This window comes from Strix aluco, chromosome 4 (genome assembly GCF_031877795.1).
Source record: "Strix aluco isolate bStrAlu1 chromosome 4, bStrAlu1.hap1, whole genome shotgun sequence".
In the NCBI taxonomy this organism is placed as follows: Eukaryota; Metazoa; Chordata; class Aves; order Strigiformes; family Strigidae; genus Strix; species Strix aluco.
Window position 1 is genome coordinate 13,967,904 of NC_133934.1, and position 23,919 is coordinate 13,991,822.

The window sequence follows — 23,919 nt, forward strand, 5'->3', positions numbered from 1 at the left end:
GGTCAAAGCTAAATTAACTTTGTAATATAGAAAATGTTGTAACCTCCCATGTGCTGGAGGTCTGAAGTGCTAAAGTTAACATTGAAATAAAAGGCAAAATACCAGAGAATTTTTTCCTGAATGTTGTATTAGAGAACTTCAAAGTGATATAGCAAGCTACAAAGTTAAAAATAATAATTAAAAGACTGCATTGTTCAGGCATTTTTAAAATTATTTATCTTATTGCAAGGGTAAAAGCTTCTGGTAGAGCAAATTAATTTTCACAAACTTCTGTTATAATGGTGAAGTGTTCAGGGTTGTGAAAGTACTGCACATAGAAAGTATGCACATGTTCACTTACTAACTTTTATTCTGATAGGGTCTATTCTTTTTACTGTTTTGATTTTTATGAAACATATGCTTAAAGACAGGGTCTTTACATATAGTGGATTTCTTGTCCATATTTTTCCTCTGTAGTCATGAATCTTACACCACAGTGAATTTCTATGGAGATTACTATGTTCTTGTAAAAGCAGAATTATTACTTCAGTTGAGAATAATCAACAGGGAAAGATTTATCTCTAATATCTTGATTTTATGCAAATATTTTTAGTAATTCAGAAGGAAACCATGTATTGTTCTGTAAAAACCTGTGTGCCATTTTATATGGGTGAGAGGAGTCACATCTCTTGGTTGTATATCCAGGGCAGCATGTTTGAAAGCTACAGTGTGATGAAAGAACAAGTCAAAAAGGCAAAAGAGGAACTCAAAATACAGCAAAAGGAATTAGAAAAATCGAAAAAAGAGGTAACCTCCTATTCTCATGTAATTCTGAGGAGCAATTTTTTTTCTTTTTTGTTTTGTTACATGGCTGTTCTTTCTTCCAGGTTTTAACTCTTTTATGAAACAGGGAAGTCTCTTATCTGCAGAACCAAAATGTACCTCTTAAATCTTTCAGTTAAGTGATGAATTCACAGTCATTCGTGATTGGCCAGAACTTCAAGTGAAGCTACATTCCTCCAGCACACTTGGACAGAGTGCTTTATTAAGCTTAACACAGAACAAACTATCTGCTGTGGCCATCTCTGGTCACGCTGCTTTCCTCCTCCTCACTAGAAATAAGGAGTAGAAGGCCATAGGAGCACTGAGGATTATGGCAAACCTAAATTCAAAGTAGTTTTTGAATGAGAGGCAAAATGATGTAAAATCTGACACCGTCAAGGGATATTGTTATATCCAGTGATGGTGCAAAGCATGCACATTGCCCCTTCTCTTGACATCTATGTAGTAAACACAAAGTCCAACACCACCTACATGGAGACTTGTTTGGATGGCTAGTTCTGTGCCTGTGTAAAGTAAATTTGCAGTTTTAATACCAACTGAAGAAGCTTTCAGTGTTGTGCCTTTCTGAATGCATTAGCTTTCACATTCCTATTTTTTATTGAACAATTTTATCTAAACAATGTTTGTCTAAGCATTGTTTTTATGACAAGTGTATATTTATGGGGCTGTTTCATGGAATAACAGGCATTTCTGAGACTCCCTATGGAAAAATCATTGGCAGTAACAAGTGTATGTAAAAGAGCAGTAGGATTATACATGTTGGGTGTACAAAATGGTTGTCCTTTGACAGTGTTTTATAAGACTTTCCAGATTTCAGGTGAGACAACTAGAATGAAGGGGTGGATTTAGATGTGTGATGGATGGTTAAGTAAGGACTTCTGACCTTGTAATTTGAACATGAAGAGATCACTTGATTTTTACTTATTTTTAAAAATCTGATTAACTTGGGTCCTTGTAATCCTTTTGTGTGTTACAAGGAAGTTGTGTGTTACAACACCTTTCTCAGTTTACTTAAAAGAATGTGAAACCTTTGCTTTCAGAAGGGAGAAGAAATGATCTATCATGTGAAGGAATGAGCTTGCTGTCAGGCAACCTGCTGATCTACTGAGTGGTTTGTTTGTGGGTTGTTTTTTTTTTTTTTTTTAAACTACAGTTAAGGTGTATAAGTAGAGAAAATGCATCTTAGAAATAATATAAACGTGAACATATGGAGGGGGGTTTTTTTCCTCCTTTGCATTTTTCATTTTTGACATTTCTCAGGAACATTTTTTTCCACCTAGCTGATAAAATTTTACTTTCCATTTGCTCTGAGGACTTTCAAAGACGTAATCTCTGAAACTGTGAGTGCATTCACTGCTGCTTTTTTTAGCTTTATTCAGAATATTCAAGGTACCTTCAAATTCAGAAATCAATTTAAAATTAATCTATTTTTTTTGCATAGCTCCAGTTAGATATATTTCTGCAGGACTTACTTTAAGAGTCTTACTCATTTCTTATAATAAGATTGTAGTTTATTGTGTAATTCCATTTATTTTAATCAATTTACAACAATATAAAACTTGTGATGTAGACATCAGTCTCAAGTCCATGATCGTAAGCTGGCATTGAAAAATTATACCACTGCTAGACCAATTATACTCAGTAATTTGTCTTTTTTATTCTTCCCATTAGGCTCAGAAGTGGTACAGAGAACTTGGCTTTGCTGAAACAAGATACGAAGAAATCAAAACTCGTTTGACACAGGCTTTCTCAGAATTAGACCATCTTAAACAAGAGGCTGGGGACAAAATGCTTGGAAAGCAGCATGGGAAATTAATGGTCTGTATGTAAGTGGAATGGAGGAAAGCATATTCCTTGAGAGGGAGTGTTTTGGATGCAGAGACACCCACTGTTGTTATTGGCAATAGATTTGAAGCGAGTATAGAGAACCTGAAGCTACTGGAGCTATAAACTTGAAAGTGAGCAGATATTTTGCAAGGTAGACCACCTGTCTACAGGACAGTCCAAAGTCTGGGCTCTTCATGGGCATTATAGACACCTAAATTTTTTTAGGAGGACCCTTGTCCTGCTCTCTTTAGCCAGAGACATTTTCTGAGGCATGGAATTTCAGGTGGCCTTAATGAAAGGTGTTGGAGGAGTCTCCAGTGTTCCCAGTATTTGGCCTTTCTGCCTTCTAGCCCCGATTACTAGATTTGGACAGGCAAAATGAAGCTGTGATGCTGGGCGCTTTGTAGAGCAACTTCCACTGCCAGTGAGAAGGTGTGTGTGGAATTAATGGGGAGTCAAAGTCTGTAATGGACACATGAGGCCCAAGTTTGTATCCCCAAAATCCAGGAAATTGTTCTGTCACATGCAGGAGAGAAAGTTGCATTGGAATGTATCTATATCATAGAAATTCTGGTTTTGCTGTAAATGAAAGCTTTTTGAATTTTCAGGTGGTTCTGTGTCTTGATAAAGTTTTTATGTTTTCCACCGAAATGAAGTGTTTTATGGAAAGATTTTTAATTATTGAATAATCTCCTGGAAGTAGCTTTCATAAAGATTTTTCAGCTAGCCCTGAAATTATTTCTATGCTCCTTAACAGAAAACTGCAAAGAAGAAATAGGCAACTTTTATCAGTTGGAAAAGCAATTTTGTAGCAACCTACAATATTTGCAAATTCAGTTTGAACAGGTTAGATAGATATGGCTTTGGAAGAAAATTAAAACAAATTCTGGGAATTGTAAAGATTCTTGGCTCAGTTCAGTTGCCTAAATGTCACTGTTTATCCCATTTAAATGCCTTAGGGCATCCTGGCTGAGGGTGTAGTTGGCCACCTGCAAGTCCTGTGCAGTTATTTCATATTAGCTTGTACACCTTCAGTGGCACTATGTGCTGATGTTTAGACAACTGAATTCTGACTGTTAATTGAAAATGAAGAACAAATCTTTCATATCATTATGATGTATTGGCATGTAACATCCTAAAATAATCTATTGCAAATAATAAGAAACTCCCAAATTGTTTGAAAATAAACAGAAGTGTATCATGGTGTTTTGTTTAAGCTAACAAGCTTTTGGGGGCATTTTTTGGCAAATGGAGCTTTAACCCTTTTGTTTGGGGACAGTCTGGGGCAATTATTGCTTATTTTATTGCTCACCGAATTAGGATGTTAATTATTTCTATGACACATGGGAGTAAAATTCATCAACCTTTGCAGAATATTTTTACACTGGAAAAAGTGCAGGTCAGCCTTTCTTTTGAAAAAAAGCCCACTTTTAAATCCCTCCAATAACTAAACTTTTCATGTTAGTGTTTATTAATCAATAGTATATATTTATGCAATATTGTGATGTTTGATTTGGATCTGACTTCTTCATCTGATTTAATTACTTGTTGTGGCTTAATGTCAAATTGTTGAATACACATGTGTGTCATTCCAGGGTCAAAGAGGCAGTACATGTACATCACAGAACTGGGTTTATCCTTCACTTACACTGTTTGATGGCACAACTAATTATGTGCATGACTCAAGTTCATTGTGTCTTAACCAAAAGATATTGATTTTATTGGCACAATTGAGCAAATAGTATGGATAGAAAATAGAGTAGATATAGTTTAACAAAGGTTGTGACTGTATTTGAATAATTCTCTTTTAAAATAAACTTTTTAAATATACACCAAGCTGTCAATAGCAGGTTTGTGTGAAGTTGTTAAAATATGACCTAAATTTTTTAGATTAAAAAAAAAAAACCAACAACTTTTTGGCACAATGATTATCATGATCTACTCTTCTGGCATCATTTTTCTTCCTGAGGGCAGTTTGGTAGACTGATGATCCTGTTCTCATTTTCAGTTAGTTGCCACCCCTGTCCAAAAGTGCTTTTCATCACACAAGGTTATTAATAAACTCTGATACAGTAAATCACAATAATTTATGCTTTTTCCTGTTCTAAACTTCATTTTCTGGAAGTTCTCTGTCTGTGACGCTTGAAAGAAGTGAAGATGTGAGCACTCTGGACCTAGAACCCAAGGTTGGGAGGTCTTTGAGATATGAAGTGTTTTGAGCATGTCTTTTAGGACTTTGTACATCTCTTATGTTCTACAGCCCCCAATGCCCAGGGATCCTAGTTCTTGGCTGAGACTCCAAAAGGCTGTCATTTTATTCATTGCAAGTAAAAAAGAGCTAAGATAATATACTCTAAGGTTACTGCTATGACTCTGTTTCAGTGGTCTTGCTAACAGAGGAAATACCATTTAACGTAAGAGTATTTGGGGAAAATTTCTAAGATGTTGAGGTGACTTTCTGAACTGTGATGCTGTGGTAGAAGGTAGAAATATGTGGGTGAGCAGGAAGGGAGCAGGGTACTATTTACAGCTTTGAAAAGGAATACAAGAATTTTGAATGCAATGCACACAGTAAGTAAGGTGCCAGGCTTTCCCGGTGAACCTCCGACTCCTGTCATGGCCTGTAGCCAAAAAGTCGTATTCCTTCCCATTTTCTCATTAAGTTTTCAGATAAGCACAGCACACACAAGAAGAGGAAGATTTTACTTTTAGTGTTTAAGCACCAACTTCAAAGCCTAGACATCTTGCCAGGTTTTACAACAATGCAGTGTGTTAAATGCTAGGTTTTTGGCCTAGTTATCCTTTAGTTATTTCCCAGTCCCAGCTGCTGGGTCCTTCACCCTTCTGGAGCTTGACTACACAACCCATAGTTACTGTTAACTGGGACATCTGACAGAGGGATCATAAATAAACCTTGCAGGCCTCACTTCTGCTCTGAAAGTACAGAAAACTGCTGTCAGGTCAGCAAAATGCAAAAGGAAAGAGGGAACTTCTCTCTGTCTTTAACCTACAAGCAATTTTTTTATTTCCCCACCTCTTCTTCCATTAAACATCTTCAATTAGGGAGTGTTTCCATTTTTTATTTAACATACTTTTTGTGGGGGATGATGAGGAAAATACTATGTCTCAAACTCATCCTCAGGCTTCTGCCATTGCAACCCTTGTCTACTCAATCTTGGTGTCCAACAGTTGCTGTTGTTCTTTCTCTTAACGCAAGAGGGAGTCAGAAAGTTTGGTACAAAGCATGACACGACTTGCTTGAATGCTCTGCATAAAGGACTTGCTCTATTAGGAAGAACAGTATGAAAACGTCATATTTCTGGTTTTATCTGTGTTGCAATGATGCTTTGTAGTCAGAGCGCTGCGATTTATCACTTCAGTTTGCTGTTTTCGGTGAAACAGTGCCTTCAGTACATTGTAGTCACCAAGGGTGTCAAAGTTGGAAAGGCTGTCAGAAAGCAAGGGAAAGTTTAACTGTGTTGTTGTGTATCATAGCGGAATATTAGCTCTTCTCTAGGTTGTATCCATGTTGGTAACCATTAAAATCAAAGCACCTTCCTGCGTGTTTTGTCAGAAGGTTATATGGTTTCACTGCAGTATATCATAGGTCTGACTAGAATTTTTAGCTTAATCACTGAAATGTTTAATCTTTTAAGCTTGTTTATATAGCATGTTATCAGAAATCTTGAGCAGCTGTGTGTATCAATATTTTTTAATATAAGTTCACAATAGCATAAATGTTTTTCACAAGACTTTCTTCACCCTCAGATTTTTCCTCATTCTTAATCTATATGTTTAATCTGACAGTGTCACTTCTAGGAGCTGACCTTATGATGCTGACCATCAATCTAAAGCTCTCACTAACCCTTTCAAGCTAAGTGCCTGAAATTGGAAAAAAAAAAAAATAATCAGAGAGTGGGGGAGGAGTTAAATTCAGAAGCTTCTCCTTCCACTTGTTCTGTACCACTATTACTACATTTTAATGTAAGAAATATTTTATTTTTAAATATTTTTGAAATTTATAGTTAAAATCTGATTAGTTTTATTATCTCCCAAAACAAAAATGTAACTGGGAGAATAGAATTTTCTCTCTGAGATAAATATATGTAGAAAAGTAAGGCACATATTATACAGCAGTTGGAGCAGGAGACTGGAGACTTTTGAGTTCTGTTCTTACTCACTGTGTGACCATAGGTTGGTCACTTAAGCTGTCTGTGCCCCAGTTTCCCCAGATATGAAAGCAATAAGGAGCATTGTGAAATCCCAAATCCCAATCCTACACCTGCTCTCACAGGGCATCAAGAACTCCTTGGTCACAAACAGTTTTAAGATTAGTGCAAGATATTAGTGATAATATGTTTATGAAGGTTTGAAGTCATATGGTTTATATCAGCTTTTTTTTTTTTTTTTTTTTTTGCATACAAGGTAGGTAAGTATATTGAGTGAGAAGTTTTGTGCTCTGAAACATGATTGAGAATATTTTCGTTATTTTATACATCTAATGTGAAAATCTGTGTATTTGCTTTCTAGCCTGTGTACACGGTGAAAGATGCCCAGGAAACAGAGGAGACTAAAATAGCAAATAAGAGATTACAGCAGCAAGTGCTGACCTTGAAAGCCCAGCTCAGGGACCAGGCTGCATTGCAAAATCAGTTTCATGACTTGCAGAATGAAGTGGAACTCCTTCAGGCTCAGCTATGTGAAAAGGTATAATAAAGCTGTTTTCTGTGTGCTTAAGTGGGTGGACAAATGTGAACTTAGAGTTCAGATTCTACCTCTTTCTTTTCAAATGAGAGAACCAAAAGAGTATTCTTTCCTGGGAATGAGTCTGAGGATAATTAAATGGTTTCCAGGAATATAAAGGTACCCCTGACTTCAGAGAAATAAGGAAAAGATGTAAACTGCCTGGGTGTTCAGCGTTATGGACAGATGATTGACTATAATAAAAGTTGTCACCAGTCTCTTCTATAATCCCAATAGTGTAATGCAAGCAAAGCGGTGCTGAAATTCTTTACATAGCCACCTTCTTGGGTTAAATTGTCAGGATTTTTAACATTCACAACTCTCTTGCACTATATCAGATTATGAAACAGTGAGCTAATGATAGAATTTTGATAGTTTTTTTCTAACTTTTTTTGATCCAGCTGCTGGGGTTACACATTAAGTGTTTCCTTAATGCATTTTCAGTTAGCTGTGTGGTTTGTATTTTTATTAACTGACATAGTTACTCTGGTGAGAACTTCCACGTATACACAAATATACTTACATGAGCAGTTTTTGCACTTGTGCATTATATTTCACCTGGCAAACTAAAGCAGGTACAGACATTAACATTTGCAAAGCTACCACCTTACTGTGTGACAGCAAACCTACTGCTGTCAGTATGACTATAACTACTAAACTCTTAGGTGGAAACAAATTCCTGCTAGGACTATTTTTCCCTTAGATTTTGTTTCCCATTTCTTTGGAAACCATCTTTCAAAAAGGGATTATAGTTAAAATGTGAGCCAAATTGGAATTGCACACCATACTCTGAAACAACTAGTAAATGACATTTTTCTCAATAGTATTCTTCATACCCTGGTACAATGTGTAGAACATACTTCTCCTCTGTCTTTCCTCTGAAATACAAGAGTTGATTTTATTCTCCCTATTGGGTGCAAGTTTCATCCTACTTCCTCTATGGTAAATCCTCCTGTTCTACAGTTTTGGGTTTGGTGAGTTTTTTTGTTGGTTTCGGTTTTGTTGGGGTTTTTTTCCTAGCCTTCTCTTGTGCTGGGATTTGCTTTAAACCAGTCCTGTACAAAGGGTTAGTGGCTTCTCTCAGGCATTGATTAGGATGCCTCTTAGCAGAATTGTAGTGGTGAAATGAAATTGTTTTGTAGTGTCTGGTGTCTGTAGTGATGGATGGTGCATATCAGATGGTAGGTGAGAAAGGGTTCAGACGTGCTATCCATATAAATGGGCAACTCCTAATTGTTCTCTTGCATTGGCAAAATGTTTTGCTCCATGCCTCATCAAGAATTGGATGTCACCAGTGCAGGGACCTACTGCCAGCTTTTTCTTTGTTCCCCTGGTGCTGGTGCAATGTAAGACATGTCTCTCCTGTCCTATCTACTCTATTTCTTCCCAAGACCACAATTTATTAGCTGAGGACCGTGTGACCTCTTTAACCATAAATTAATTCTCATAAAAGGAGTCTTTTTCTGATGCATATATTTACTGTAGACTTTATAGAAGTATAAATTGTCAAGCAAAATGAATGCAAAGGAATCTGTACTTTACTGACAAATAATACTGTATTGATTCGTAATAGAAAAGGATTTTGCCTGGCAGGATATTGCTTGGGGTTTTTTGCATAATCAGAAAGCAGGTTTCCCATGAATAATAAACATTTTAATCATAAGGTACAGACTAGGTCATCTAGCTCACCCTGGCTCACCACCTAATAGAGGACATGCATCGATTGTGTCAGAGTAGAAAGTTGTTGATGTTCACTTTTCAGAGCCATGGAATACACATGCAGAAAATCCCTCCTTGTTTCTCTCGTTCTACAATATAATATAGATAAGAAAAGGGAAAACTTTTCCCAAAAGTGTATTTTGGAAGATTCACAGAGTAAATGGGAACATGCATGCATGATGAAGGATAACAAGTCTTTAATGTGATACTGCTTTAATGAAATAACCTCAACTGATATAGGGCTCTATCTAAAAACATCCAAAAGCCTTTAGCAATACGTAAGACCAACGTTAATGCTAGCAGAGTAGTGCCAAGGCCTATCCGTGATACAGGGTCACACAGAAATGCAAAGTGTACACCTCGGAAGTCAGGTCTAAAACAAATATCAAAAAAACTGCTACAGCATTTTAAAGTGACTCTTGAATAAATTAATGTGGAATTTTTTCAATCTTTCAGGAAAAAGAACTTCAGAAGAGAAGATCTGAAGAGAAGTTGACACTGGCTCCTCTGAAGGTATTTTCCTGAAAGCTGATGCAGGAACTACACAAAGGTGTATCCCTTTGCTTACGGGCTTCTGTGGATGTGCCTGCATTCTGCAGCTGCCCCTGACTTAGATATTTGCTACTGGGCTTTAGGCTTTAGGCAAGGGCCTATTACTATGGGTACTCTTCAGCCTGTCAAAAGGGGGACCTCGCACATGGAAAGAGAAGGTCTCTTTCCAGTTTATCTGTGCACATGTACTGTTGCTGCAAGGTGCAGAGACACCTAATGGCCTAGAAACGTAAGAATGCAATCTATAGCTTTGAGTCAAAACATGTGAAATTACAGATCAGACACAAAATATAATCTTGCAATCTCAACAGGGAGTGAAATCAATGTATGTGTGTTCATGCTGCATAGGCTAAACTGGCTTGCCTCACCCGAAAGTGCCAGGAGAGGAACAGCTTCATTATAAGGATGCATGGAGAATTTCACAGGCGAGGAATTATTAACTCTGTGTTTGATGAAGAGGTGAAAAATTTGGTGAATGACGTGGCCCTGGCAGAGTATGCAGTCGCTTTTACACCAATGTGTGATCAAGAGGTAAGTATTTGTACTTCCTTGTAGGATCTTCCCATTTCCACTATTGTATTGTCAGTGATCTTTTTTTTTTAGAGCGTTCAGTAAGATTCAATGTGTAGTTTTAAAATGTATTTGAGCACTTAATATAAATATTGCTTCAGACAAGTCAGTGCAGTTGGTTGGTTTACTGCTGTTTTGGTCAGGGTTTGAATATTCTGGAGGTAATCACAAAGTATGTCAGGGCTCTATGCAAAAAAAAACCTCCCTGATATTTTTAACACAGTATCCTTCTGGATAATACAGCACGTAATATTCAATTTCTCTTCAAATATGAATTTTGCATTTTCTTCCTGCACAATGCATTGTCTCAGATTTCTGAAGAAATCAGAAAAAAAAGGTCTACAGTGAATCATTTTAAGATTTCAGTCAACTCAGTGGATATACATATTCAAAAGGGAGTTACTTGTGTTTTGCTGGCAAGATGAAAGTGGTTCTAGTGGTATACACTCTCCTTCACACCTGGTTCTGTTCAACATTATCATTAATAGCTTGGATGCTAGAAGTATACTTCATATTTTTGGAGTAGCACCTACTTGAAGACATTCTTGAGGACAGGAATCTGAATCTGGCAACCTGGAGAAACAGATATTCCCATGCAGTACTTCAGTAACCTTCAAACAAGCTTTTTTTCTCCCTTTGATTTTCTCTCTCCTATTATTTTAAACAAAGAGTGTAAAAAAACCCCAAACAATATTTAGTAATGTTTGTGGCAAGTATACTCAAGTAGAACCTTGCTGGCTAAAAGGGGCGAAAAAATATTTTGTGTTACACATTTGTAAAACATTGGGAAAGTGGCTGCCTACCACAGCAGGACACAGAACATAGGTTCATACTATATTTTGTACTTTGGCTAACACAATGCACTGCAAAATGAGTACATAAAAAATATTTTTTTAATGACACTGACATCTGTCATTTAATGACACTGTTTTTCATGGGGAGAAGTAAAGATGCTCAGAATTGGCATATAGTATAGGAAATCCCCAGCATTATTTTTCTGATTATTTTGCATTTTTACACACAAAGTGGTGTTCTGTATCACTCTGAAGAAGCTTATTCTTCCTGCGTTATTAAGGGTTGCAAGCTATCACTCAGTCATACTTGTTTCTGTGGCAAACAGTAATTTAACTGCATGTTAAGAAAAAGCTAGATTGATTCCTGGTTGCAGGACAGGTCAGGATTCTCTGTCTGGCTACGTCTCCTTTGAGTATGTCAAGTCTGAGTCCACCACTGCCTCACCCAAGCTCACACTGAGAATTAATGTTTTATGTGACAGTAGTTAGTAACTCATCTGTCAGAAGGGAGATAATACTTCACTGCCTTCAGACATTTTCTCAGACATTGCTGTGATAAATGAACATTAGTGTAAAGCTTCCCAGTACAATAAATATCCAAATACTCTGCACACTCACACTGTCTCCCTCAATGTCTAATTATCACAAAACTTAGCAGCTCCAGCAGGAGAAAATTAGATTGAATGTATATTCTGATGCCAAATGAGTTCTTTTGCGAGGTAGGAGCCCCCACATTCAATCAACAGATATTTAGCTATTCATACCAAGCACAAACCCCTTCCCATAGTACCCAGCACCATAGTGCCCTAAGGTCTCACTTAGGTTCAGGCACACTGGGATTCAAGTCTGGGTTTTTTTGGTCATGCAGAGAACAGGATAGCTCTTGCTGGGCACTTTGACACTGAGCTTTGGACCATTCTGGTCTGTGATAAGTACTGTGATAAGTAATTCCATGTGTAACAGGGGAAACCTTTCCTGCCAAGACAGATCTGTATGTATGTTCCTATGAAAAATTTAGGTTTCTGTGGATCAGTTTTTCAATGGAAAACATTTCAGTGAGGAAATGTCTGCGTGACACTACTCCTAATTTAATAAATAATGGTTACAATAAAAGAGAGACTATTTCATATTCATGTGATACATTCCTTTCTTTTTAAAAATGCTGTACTGAATTCTGTAGACATATGTTAAACTGAACTGACTTTTCATCTTTGAGGATTCATTTTTTGCATTTCAACTCTTATTCTCACTGCAATTCACATGTAAGATTCAAGGGCTATGCCCAGCTTTTACTTACATAAAACTACTTTGAAAGGTCATTCCCTTCCTTCCCTTCAGATTTTCACTTCTAAATCATTCTTAACATTTGAACGCTTCTAGAGAAAATCTGATGGATTGATGCTTTTGTTGTTATTGTTGGTTTTCCTTCTTAAATTAAAGATTTGCAATTAGCTTTATTCATTTCTGGACCGAGTGACGAATGGAAGCCTGTCACACATTGGCAGCAGACCTGCCTGCTTTGGCTTACTGATGAATTTCAGCTGAAAGTTTGCAGTGATGCATGAAGGGCTGATCCAGAGCCCTTTGAAGGGAAAAGGAACTCTGTATTCAATTCAGTGCCTGGCCTTTTGTAGTTCAATAAAAAACTTTGTGTCTGGTTCTCAGAAGAAAAGTTTTAAAATTCTTTTGAGAACATATTTTTTCATCTCTACATGGAATTACATGTAGATTGGCTAGATCTGCCCTAGCTGTGTGCTAGGAAGCTCCAGCTTCAGTGGAGCTTATGGGCATCAACAAGTTACTCGTGCTTAAAGAAAAAAGTGAACTTCAGTTCTTTACTCATTCAGGATGCAATGGATGGTTGGTCATTCTCTTCTGTTTGCCAGAAGTATTTTCTTCCTAACACTCATCCCCATTAAAATACTAAAACACAAAGACAGTGTGATGTAAAACCAATCATCTTTGGAGCTTCTCTTCAGACTTCACTTTCAGTGTTCAAGACTGTTCTCAGACATGATAAATCACTGTTGTCGCAGTTGCTTTCTTTTGCTGATTTGCATTAACTCAAGACTTCAAATCAGTTCAGTTTAGTAGCATGCATTTGAGTTTTGTCATTCTTGATTATTTTAACAGCCCAGTGTTACATTCAAATGTTTTTGAGTGAGAAATAAAATTTGCTTGAATCATGAGTATCACATGATTTTGTTCGAGCAATGTACTTTTCACTGAGGCCTGATATACACTAGAGCAATATGTTCGGAAAAGAAAGTAAATTTTCCTTCACTTAATATTCTTTTCAAGTCCCTGTAAAGAGCACTAGATTTTGAATTACTTTTCCTCACCATAAAACTGTACACCATGAAGCTCTTTATGTGTAATTTAGTTTGAGTAATTTAGTGGAATTTAATTTAATTTTAGTTTATCATAATAAACATATACAATAGCACAGAGTGGGGTTTATTCTTTTTCATCCAGAGAAAACAGCTCTGTGGCTGTACTGAAAGCAAAAATTGTATGCAGGATGATGAAAAAAACCTGCCTCTCCGTTTTGAAAAAAATAGCCTTTTGGGGAGCCATAGGAATGACAATGTATGTCTAATATGGATTTTAAATTTTTTGAGGCATGAAGAAGTTAATTTCTAAACCTTTGTGATATATTATCCTTTTAAAAGATGTGAAGTGATAAACCACTGGAGCCCCTTGTAATGGAGTGATAATAAATTTGGGCAACTGAAGTAATTAAAACCTGTCTGATTTTGTGTTTGGAAAATGAAAAGCATGTATCTGAAGAGGTTACATTCCAGGGACAAGGGCTGCCTCCAGCAAGTGCACGTGGCACTCGGCACAGTGCCATAGCTGGGTCTCACATGCCCAATATCAGAGACAGAATATGTGGCCATTTTTGGCCTTTTGTTGTGTCCCATTTTAATCATCTTCTTTGAATGCTGATTTTGTTTAATTTTAGAGGCCTTGGCCCCATCTTTCTTTTCTTGCTGTTGTAGAATTAATTAATGGACATTATTAACAGTTGGTTTTCTGCCTTTTCCAGTGGAAAGTACACAAGACAGCATTCATCAACTGATGTTAGATATTCATGTTCACTAAACAGCTGACAAAAAGGACTGGGAGTGGGCTTTGCAACAGCTGCTTTACTTGGGTTGGTAACAGTGCAAAACAAGAGAAAATTCTCCAGATAACTAATAGGAAATGTGAAAGAGGAGGCTCCATTTTTTTTCTGATTTTAGGTGCCTACTTGCATTTAAGAAACATCTTTATCCAGTTTGGCTAGCTTGAACATGAGGCTGCGCCCATGCTGCTTTTGATATATTAGAGAACCACACAGAGGAGCAAGTGAGCTTGGCTTGCCTTTCATATGGGCTCATCCCAGACAGAGCAGCTGTACTGTATTTTGCGACCTTTTCTCTCTCTTTTAGGGTGTGTGTGGAGAAACAGAAGTATGTTCAGCTCTTTCCCTCAAATGACTGAGCCAACAGCCTCTGTCCAGATGACTGATGGCTGCAATGGACAATGCTGCTGTACTCATTCACTTCCATTTCTCTTGCACTGGAAGGCTTTGTCTTGAGGATATATTTTATCTATTCTTTCCATAGTGGATCTGAAACTACTGTGTCTATTTGCCCTCATTTCTCAGGGCTGAGAGGGAATTTGTGCAAGGAATATAGGGATAAATGGCAGTACTTTTGATTGCTTTTCATGGAGTCATCTTAAACCTTATGGATGGAAAGCTCCAGGCAAAGAATGTGTCCAGTTTAGTGAATTATTTGTTTTACAGAATAGGGAATAAATGTGCACAACAGTGTAGCTTAATCCTCCTTTGTATCAGGGAATTTTTTCTGAGATACTTTTCAGTAGAACAATGCTTTCTTTTTTTTTTTTTTTTTCTATTTCTACTCATTTCTTTGGAAGAAACCACTTACTGCTTTCCTGTGAATCATATTTGAAGGAAACAGGCTTGAAATAACATTCTCTGATGCTCTTCTTAAAATGATTTGTGCATGGCTGGTGAGATCAGAAGCTTTTCTGGCACTGAGGGTGAGATACATTTCATGTTTGATGTCAGTATTTCAGACAATCACATCCATAGTAGTTTATCTATTTCTTTTCATAGTTAGTGGAGAGAAAGAGGTACTTACAAGGAGGTATCCTGCCCATTTTATGTGTCTGCTTTAGATAAAGTGAGAAGAGTCATAGAAGTTGGGGTCCATTTGTTGTGAAGGGGGCCAGGAGGAGATATGCTTTGGTCAGATGAGTCCCACCCTCAGAAGGGAGAATCAACTTAAATTTGGACTTTCAGTCTGTTGGGGACAATGCTGACCAAGACCAAGGGACCTTTCAAGACAAAGTGTTTTGCAGGAAGAGGCTGCTTTTTCTGACATTAGAGAAAATGTGACTTGAATAATTGGAATTCCAGAGGGGTGAAAAAGAGGAGATGGTGGTTATTATTTAGCAATTTTTTTAAAGGGTAAAATCCATTGCTGAGAGATATGTCATTTTTGACCTTCAGAAAAGTTAATAAAAATACTGAAGAGTGTAAAATACAGATTTAAAGCAATTAAGGGCATCCTGGCCTTTCCAGTGAAATAACTGATAAACCTGTTAAATAATTATGTAAATGGCTGTTTGTCCACTGTCTCAAGAATTTGTGGTGGCGAGGAGATGGTACTCAAGGTTAGTGCCATTTTAAAGTAAAATTGGGTTTGGTTGACAAAGATTGAATCTGTTTCCTGACTGCATACATAATACAGATATCTCAGCAGTGGTTTTTGCTCTAATTCATGGTCAAGAGTGTGCATTTGTCTAGAACAGTAAATGCAAGTAGAGTAATAGCCATGACTAAAATAAGAAACCTTTAAAAACTAACCTTCCCTTTTTTTTGGATAAATGTTAGAATTAAATGATTTAATTTTAATTAGATGAATTAGAATGACTTATTCTTCTCTCTGACACCACTGTCTTTTTATTTTTGTAATGTTGGGGGAAGATGATGGGTTTTGGTTTTAATGTCAATCCTTTCTAGAACTTGTCATTGTGCAAGTTTACACTTATTCAAGTTCGGTGGACTATCACAATATTTTAATTTCTTCTTAGGTGGGGTAATTTGTGGAAACTTGAGAGGAAAGCAAAAAATATAAAAGGAAAATGGAATCAATATTGTGTAAAAAAAAAAAAAGAAATTAATGTCTGGGCATTGACATAAAATGCAGGATCATCCTGATACATCCATGGTGCTATAGAAAATATGATCTTTAGCGTTTTAGTGTTTCACAGAATCCTATGAAACACTGAAGATGAGCCTTTTTGAGAGAATGATACCAACTTTCAAATATAGCGCAGATCATACTGTGAAAACTTCATCAATGTAATAACAGCTTCACTCATCAGAGCTTGCATTAAACCACCTTTCTACTGAGTTTCAGTACTTTGGCTGCAGCAGGATTTGGTAATCCCAAGAGGCAAAAGAGTTTCTGGGTTGAACAGTGGAAGGAAAGGAAAGACCTTACAAGAAGGTTATTTTTCTAGAAAAGAAATGTGCCAGTGTCACAGCTTTGATTTGGTGCTGTATTTTTTTTTCTGATAGCATTACCAGCTCTGCTGACTACGAGGAGGATGGTGATTTGCCTTTGCATGGGTCACTGAGCTCCAGAACTTGTTCTGCTCCTGCTGACTCTCATCTATCACCAGGGATATCTCTAACTGTGCTTCCTGTAGTGAGGAAATTCTCATCAAATAATTTTAGATCCAATCTCTTCATGCCTCAAAACATTTCAGGCCTGCCCTTTGTAACCCCTCCATCACTTTCAGCCAGGCAGCATTTTTCGTGAGTGCTGGGGAGAGATACTTCACTCATAACCTTAGTTAGAAACCAAGGACTTCTGAAGCTGCCTTTAGCTTCTGATTTTGTAGCTTTCACTTTCCAACTGATCTGTGCCTCTGATGCTAGGATATCTATCTACACACAAGTGATGTAGCTAATGCTCATTAAAGATGTAGAGAGCAAAACCAATATATTACTTTAAGTAAAATGTGTTTTATACTAAGTAACCATTCCTGACCTGGCATATTTATAGTATTTGCATTTCTGGAGCTTTTGCAAGAGCACTAATGACAATGAGGTGATAACTCATAATCAGATGTATTAATTTTGTAAAGAACTCTTTTTAAAAACCCAAAGGCTGAAACTGTCATTAACAATCTTAAATTTGTTTTTCTGTGCAATTGAAAGAAAAAAATGTAATGTTGATCCGGTAGCTTTAATAAATTTGTATTTGGATGATAAAATGCTACTTCTCTGTGATAGTCATTTACATTCAGGGAGATCTTTTCCTGCTTGCAACTGTTATGAAAAGGTGCATAATTAAACAATGGCCATTTCTCTCTAAATTTGGCTTCAGTTCAGTGAAGATATTCAAAAAAGATAATGTTTGTTGTTTCACCTCCAAATTTGATTTGGAGGTGAAATAAAATCAACTGAATTAATATTATTTTCATTCAGAATAGGAGGGTCTGCATAAGAGTTCATGCAGCTGAACTAATATAATTTTGAAGTCCATTCAGCTTAACTTCCCTGAGCATTTGTGGGTAGACAAACCTAAATTTGTTGTGTAGTTTGGAGTGATAGAACATGTCCGTGAAAAAATCATGTTAGAAATTTTGAGATTATTCAAGAGGAGACCTAACATTAAGCAATTTTTAAAATTAGGGTTTTTTTCTTCTTTTTATCTAGATTTTCTTAATATCTAGATGCAAATTTTGGCTGTAGTTAAAGCTTACAGATTTATTTTGTTTTGGGGACAAGTTGATGAATACAGGATTCCTTTTTAGACAGATGCAGGAATGCTTCACATTTAAAATAATTGGTATATTATCTTTTTTCTTATTTTGGTAAATGTAGTTTATTTACATTTAACTTCTGTGAACGAATTCATCCAAGTGGCTTCCACTAATCCAAAATAAACAGTGTTGGGAGACTTCATCTAGCTTGCATTTCTTAAAGTTATATTTTCTCTTGCAGATGCGGCCTTCTTCCACAGACATTTCACAGGCCAATGGACAGCCAGAGGGTCATGAGACATATGTCAAAGTGAATGGGATGACTGGGTCAATACCTGCAAACTGTCAGCAAGAGGTGGATAGCATCCACAGTCCTGCCATCACTCCAAAGGTGTATGCTGGCTCTTCTATAAAATTAACAAGTCCAGAGAGGATCATAGCCTTGCATTCAGAACTAAGACAAAACCATTGCAAAAATTGCCAGGTCAGTAAAAATTTTCTCATAATTTTTAGTTTAGTGAAATCTATTCTTCTTGGCAGTCATTTTAGAGATCATATAGATATTTGAATGATTGCTTCCAGAGATGCACAGCTGATTGTTAGTTTAACCAAGCTGAGGATAATAAATGCTTAATGTTTTTCATTATGCATTTTCTTCCCCATTGTTTAGGAATGGCTTGGAGCTTGTAAAAATAATTAAAAGGTTTTGTTTTCATCATGGTGTACTCTCTGGTAAGATCATCTTTGAAAATTTTGGGATGTTTAAAAAAAAAAAAAGTTATGTTGATCTTGTCCTACCTTTTTTTTTCCTCCAATTCTTTTTTTTTTTTTAATGATCCAATTATTCCTATGCCCTGAAGCTCGTTATAGTAATTTCCATTAACTGCAGGAATCCTGTTAAGAACAGAACTGATCAATTGCAATTGCATTTGTGACAGTCTGCTGCTAAACTAAAGACGCAGGAGATGTCACCCTCTCTGAGACAACATAACCTCTCCATAATTGTGTGGAAACAAAATTCAAGTATGCAATTACTTGAGCCAGTTAATTACAGTAGTTACAAATATTACTCTAATCCACAAATTTACTCTACAAATAAATGTAATAAAACAAGTAAAAGCTGCTTCTTTTGGCATTAATAGTTGAAAAAATCATGCAAGATATTGAAATCTCCTTTTAGTTAAGAAATTTGTTATACAGTGAAATAGTGACTCAGAATTCTGATAACATGCTATTTAGTCCAGGGGATATATGTGGCAGTTCAGATCCAGTTTCCTGGTCATTTTCTCTATCACAGTCACATATAAAAAGATCAATGAAAATATTGTCATAAAAGAAAATTATTATGGAGAGCAGAATGCAAGTAACTCTTTGACCTGATCTTTGTAAACGCAGGGATTATTTTTTTATATACATCACATGAGCTTTAATTAAATCCCAATGAGAGCATGACACAGGCCTACTGTACAATTATATGGGAAGCTACAGCTGAAATCAGCCACAACACACAGAGTGGCCTGTTTCCATATAACATAAAGAAACACACTGGGACATCCAAAGTTATGTTTTCTTTTCTTCTTTCCTGCTCAGATACCTTCAGTTGTCTTCTCCAACTCAAATCCAAAGGCTGACTGCAACCTGCCCATGATCCACAAGGAAACTCCCTGGCCTCTGCTGTCAAGGGTGAAGGATACACTGGCACCTCCAGAGCATAGTGCTTTCTGGGCCACGAAGGGGAGGGATCGGTTGTCGAAACGTGATGATGTATTTTGGGGTCAAATAGGAAATCAGCATGCAGGTGCTATTCCCCAGTGAGTGAAACAGAAAAATGCCATTATGAATAAGGCATGGCTCTCTAGAGAAAAAACAGATGGCTCAACCTCAGCTACCACAGCAAAAAGCTATTTGTCAGACGTGTTGTCAGCAAGTAATAAAGGTCAAAATCCTGTGGGGAGAAATCAGCTGCATGGGAAAGAATAAAACCCGCAGAAATAAAACAAGGTAAAGCATCATAGCAATGTGATCTTCCCATTGCTATAAAAGTACTAATCATTTTTAAAAACAAAGATATTTAACTGGTTAGCATGGCCTAGCAGCTAGTTTGAGATAACTGGAAAATTTACGTGAAAAAGAGCTGTGATACTTTTTATGATCAAAACTTCTTAGAGCATTTGAGGTCACTGGATTTTTCAGTAGCTGAGCTGTCTCCCCATTTTCTTTTCACTTCTTGTTTGTGATTTGCTTTTCTTTTAACTGAGACAGTGAAACAATCTATTAAATTACTTTTACTTTTATGTATAACTCATTTCTTCAGTGTGCAGTGGCAAGTTCTGAAAGAATACCTGCCTTGCATGACTGTTCCCTCTGGGACTTAAGGAAATGTGGTGTCGAACTTCCTAGAAACCCATTTTACAGAAATTGGGAGGTAGTTTTGCTGTTAGTGTTTCTTTAGTGTCTTGGGATTATTTTTGTTTTAAATTTTTTTTTTTTTAATAAGATGACTTATAGCAGCATCCTCCTGTAGGTGGTAGTATCTGTAAAATAGCATCCTTCAATTGTTACTTTTAAGTGGCAAATTGCAACTTAACTTGAGTAGTTTTACTGGACATGTTCCCAACCACTTTCTTTAGGTGACCACTTGGGCATAATGAGTACAGTAACATCTGCATTCAAGGGATTGATGATTCAGACTGCACTCTGTGCTGCCAAACCCCTACACCTACAATAGGGAGAAGTGGATGCTGTCCCAGGCCACCTGCGCTAGCAGAGCTGTGACAGTTCTTCCTCATAGTCTGGCTCAGAAATCATTGTGGTCTGGGCTGCATAAACCTTTGATGAAGGCTGGTTATGGGAGGGAAGAGGAGAGTGTATCTGTGCAGGTGCTGGTGTACACTACCACCAGCTGACTCTGGGAAGTTTAACTGAGCATGGTTGTATGTTCCCCAAAACACTGATTTTTACTGACTAACCAGAGTTAATACTTTGGGAAAACCTCCATTATTCACGTCTCCCAGCTATCTTTATTTTTAATCACTTTTATTAGAAAAGGGCATTTTTAACAGACAGTAATATGTGGCCCTGTTCCTGTGCTTTTCCTCTGCCTCTACTGATTAACCGTTTGTTCGTAGTATGGTACTACTTTGATGCTGCTTTTTGGAAGCCAGAAACAAAATGACTGGTTTTGAAGAAATATTAATGCACACACTCACACTTTATTGTGGGAAACCCATTTTCATTTGCTCAGTAAGGTAGCAGTGCAAGCAGTGCAATTGCTTACAACAGTAACTGAATTGGTGTTCATCCAACATATCTTTAGAAAATACACACCAGATGCCAAGGGGAATAATAGCCCCTGAAGTGGTGTTTTGGAGTGCTGTCTTAAGCAGAGGAGACACCAGTGAGGTTCCAAAATCTGGGTTTCTGCTTTCATCTGTCTTTCTCTTCTTCCTAATGTCTGGCCAGCACTTCTGAAGACAGATATACCTGATACCCAGTCACCAGCTGCCTTGTTAAGATATTTTGATGTGGAAAAACACTGGAAATATTTGACATGGTAACTTTCATATTGATAAAATGATGTTTTAAGAATTAGCACTTGTAAGAACTTTTTTCGAGCTTTATCCTTTTCACAGTAAAATACAGGGCCTAGAAGTTAAGCCTGGAAGTCAGATCATAATGCATGAAGTGTTCTAATAATAAGAGTATTAATAATAATACCCTGTGATAATAATATCAGTCTTTGTTATCCTAGTGTAGCTATCTACTTTGTGATTGGGACCATAGTAATTTACCATGAAGTTAAGCCTTTCACAGTCCAGTCCCTTTCTATCAAAGACAAGTGTGATTTATTTTAAAATATCAGGCTTCATTTTAAGCTAATTAGGTTATTTGGCCCCATTCTTACTCCTGCTGGAATTGATAATTTCCTGAACAAGGGCTGCAGACACACACAGGTGTAGATGGGGAAACAGACACTTGCAAGCATATTACCTGCATGGAAGGACTGTAATGCGAAATGGACTCAAGCAATTTCTCATGCTAATGGATTGTACTGGCACTTTGTAGCTTTGCTTCACAAATCACAGATTTCAGTTAAATTCCTGTAGCCCCTTGTGTTTTTAATTTTTTAAGACATCCATTCTTCCTACTACAAAGCATTGTTTAAATATGTGCAGATACCACAGTTGTCTTTTGGGCAGCTATTTCAGCTGCTTTTCATTTCCCTTAAGTAAAAATGCAAGATTTTAGACACCACAGTGGAGGAATGCTGATAATTTAACAGCAATCCATTTGGAGTGCTGTATACAACAGCATTAGAAAAGGTAGATCAGCTAAAGGTTTTCTTTTTAAACTTCTGTCCAACTCCATTTTTTCCCCACTATTGAATAGGCACATGAGAAGTGATAGTCAAATTAGCTAAATAATTATGCACTAATTGATGTACAAGAAGATTAGATGATGCATTGCACTATCAAACAAGGTTCTTCAGATTCTTCAAACACAATCATTTATAGAAACCAGCTCCAAGATGTACAGTGGCAGTCCAGATGGTTTGTATATTGGTGTCCTGCCAAGCTGAGGTCCTTTGGGAGTCTGAGTCTGCTGAGTGACTCATACAGAATAATTAATATTGCCCCATAACCCATAAATGATTTGGTTTTTTTTTTTTTAAATTGAGAGTGGTCAATAGCAATGTGCTTACAGAACACATCTGAACAGTTGACTTGTATTGAATCACCTATGAGCTGCTGTTTGTCATCCATGGACCTGCCCGAGTCAAATAGCATTATCTGTACTTGACTGGATGATCAGGACACTTGAAAGGAAGCTGGACAACAGTGTGCTTCCTACTGACACATGCTCACTGAGCCTGCTTCCCATTCAGACTCTTTCACTTACAAAGAACTTGTTGAAAACAGCACAGAAAACTATTTGCTAGCATCAATAGTTCACATCAGATGAGTGTCTATTAACCTATTCAGGCAATATTTGCACAGTTCTTTTTTTCTAGACCTAAACTCCCCAGTACTGAAGTCAAAATATCTCAATTTGGCAGCAGTCATCTCTTTTCTCTCTAGTTTTAACAGAAGTATTACTTAGAAATAGAATATAAATGCAATACATGGAAGTAGTAATCTGAAATGGTACATAGTGCTTTTTAAAGGCTGTGTGAAAGATAAACTTCAAAAGAAAACGAACTGTGTACCTGAGGCTACAAATGCACTGTAAAGAAGTTTGTATACCCTTTGGAGGAGGAACTGGAACTTGAAAATCAAAAAACACTGGAAGGAATAGCCATTCTCCTATGACAGGTGTAAATAAATAAGTAAATAAATAAATAAATTCCATTACTTTCTTCCAACACTGAACAAGCAGTTCTATGTAATCAAAGAAAACTAATAATTCTCCTGCACTCGTGCTTTATCTATTTGGCTCTTTTCTGGTAGGAGAGGTCATAAATAGGGAATATAATGTCAGGTTTTGTGTTCAGATGAAAAGAAACAGAACACCTACAATGACAGATCATGCGTATTTTAAGAAAATTCTCTTTAGTCAGTACAATTCTTGTATTAGACTACTTCTATTCCTCTTATTTTTCAGGAAAATGGCACTCATTTAAAAAAATAATAATAATTTGCCCTGTATTTTTGTCTCCACTCACCTGTGCATGCAGTCTCACTTAACTACCAAGAATTCATTATGCAAGTTCAAAAGGTAAAGTCAGTTGCCAGTTACATTTTAGAAACATGGTTTGGTCAGAATCAGTAGTCAGAAGGAACATCCCTCTTTGAGAACTGGTCTGCTGGAGAAGGCCTGGAAGTCACTGGAAACTAGGGAAGATGACAAAACTGTGTCTTTAAAGTAAATGATGCCACTCTAAGCTCTCCTGGAGATGAAACATTTGTAGAAAATGCCAGAGGGGTTGATCTGGAAGCCTACCACTCGCCACCCATTGCTTATCTTATGCTATGAAAAGCTTTTATGCGCATAGGAGATTTGTGGATCAGATCTGATGTTCAGCTCGTGGTAACTCCTGTTCCATGCTGATATTTGTATGAGTCAGAACAAAACCAAGTTGCCTGTGATTAAATTTTCTGTA

At 36.9% G+C, this 23,919-nt stretch overlaps 1 protein-coding gene across 10 annotated transcripts in view; it reads left to right on the forward strand.

The window, feature by feature from the left end:
- JAKMIP1 (janus kinase and microtubule interacting protein 1) overlaps positions 1–23,919 on the forward strand; it is a 246,635-nt gene that overhangs the window by 181,050 nt on the left and 41,666 nt on the right. For 3 of the 10 annotated variants that reach the window (XM_074822075.1, XM_074822078.1, XM_074822077.1), the window contains exons 8-14: positions 685–786; positions 2,494–2,640; positions 7,180–7,356; positions 9,568–9,624; positions 10,012–10,194; positions 18,061–18,303; positions 19,410–19,820. In XM_074822075.1, coding sequence (XP_074678176.1) covers positions 685–786; positions 2,494–2,640; positions 7,180–7,356; positions 9,568–9,624; positions 10,012–10,194; positions 18,061–18,303; positions 19,410–19,634 — 1,134 coding nt within the window. In that variant the 3' untranslated portion in view covers positions 19,635–19,820. Of the gene's footprint in view, positions 1–684; positions 787–1,862; positions 1,942–2,493; positions 2,649–7,179; positions 7,357–9,567; positions 9,625–9,974; positions 10,195–16,626; positions 16,867–18,060; positions 18,304–18,489; positions 18,552–19,409; positions 22,011–23,919 lie in introns of those variants that run through there. The other 7 variants (XM_074822080.1, XM_074822076.1, XM_074822081.1 and 4 more) reach the window with 7 other exon arrangements.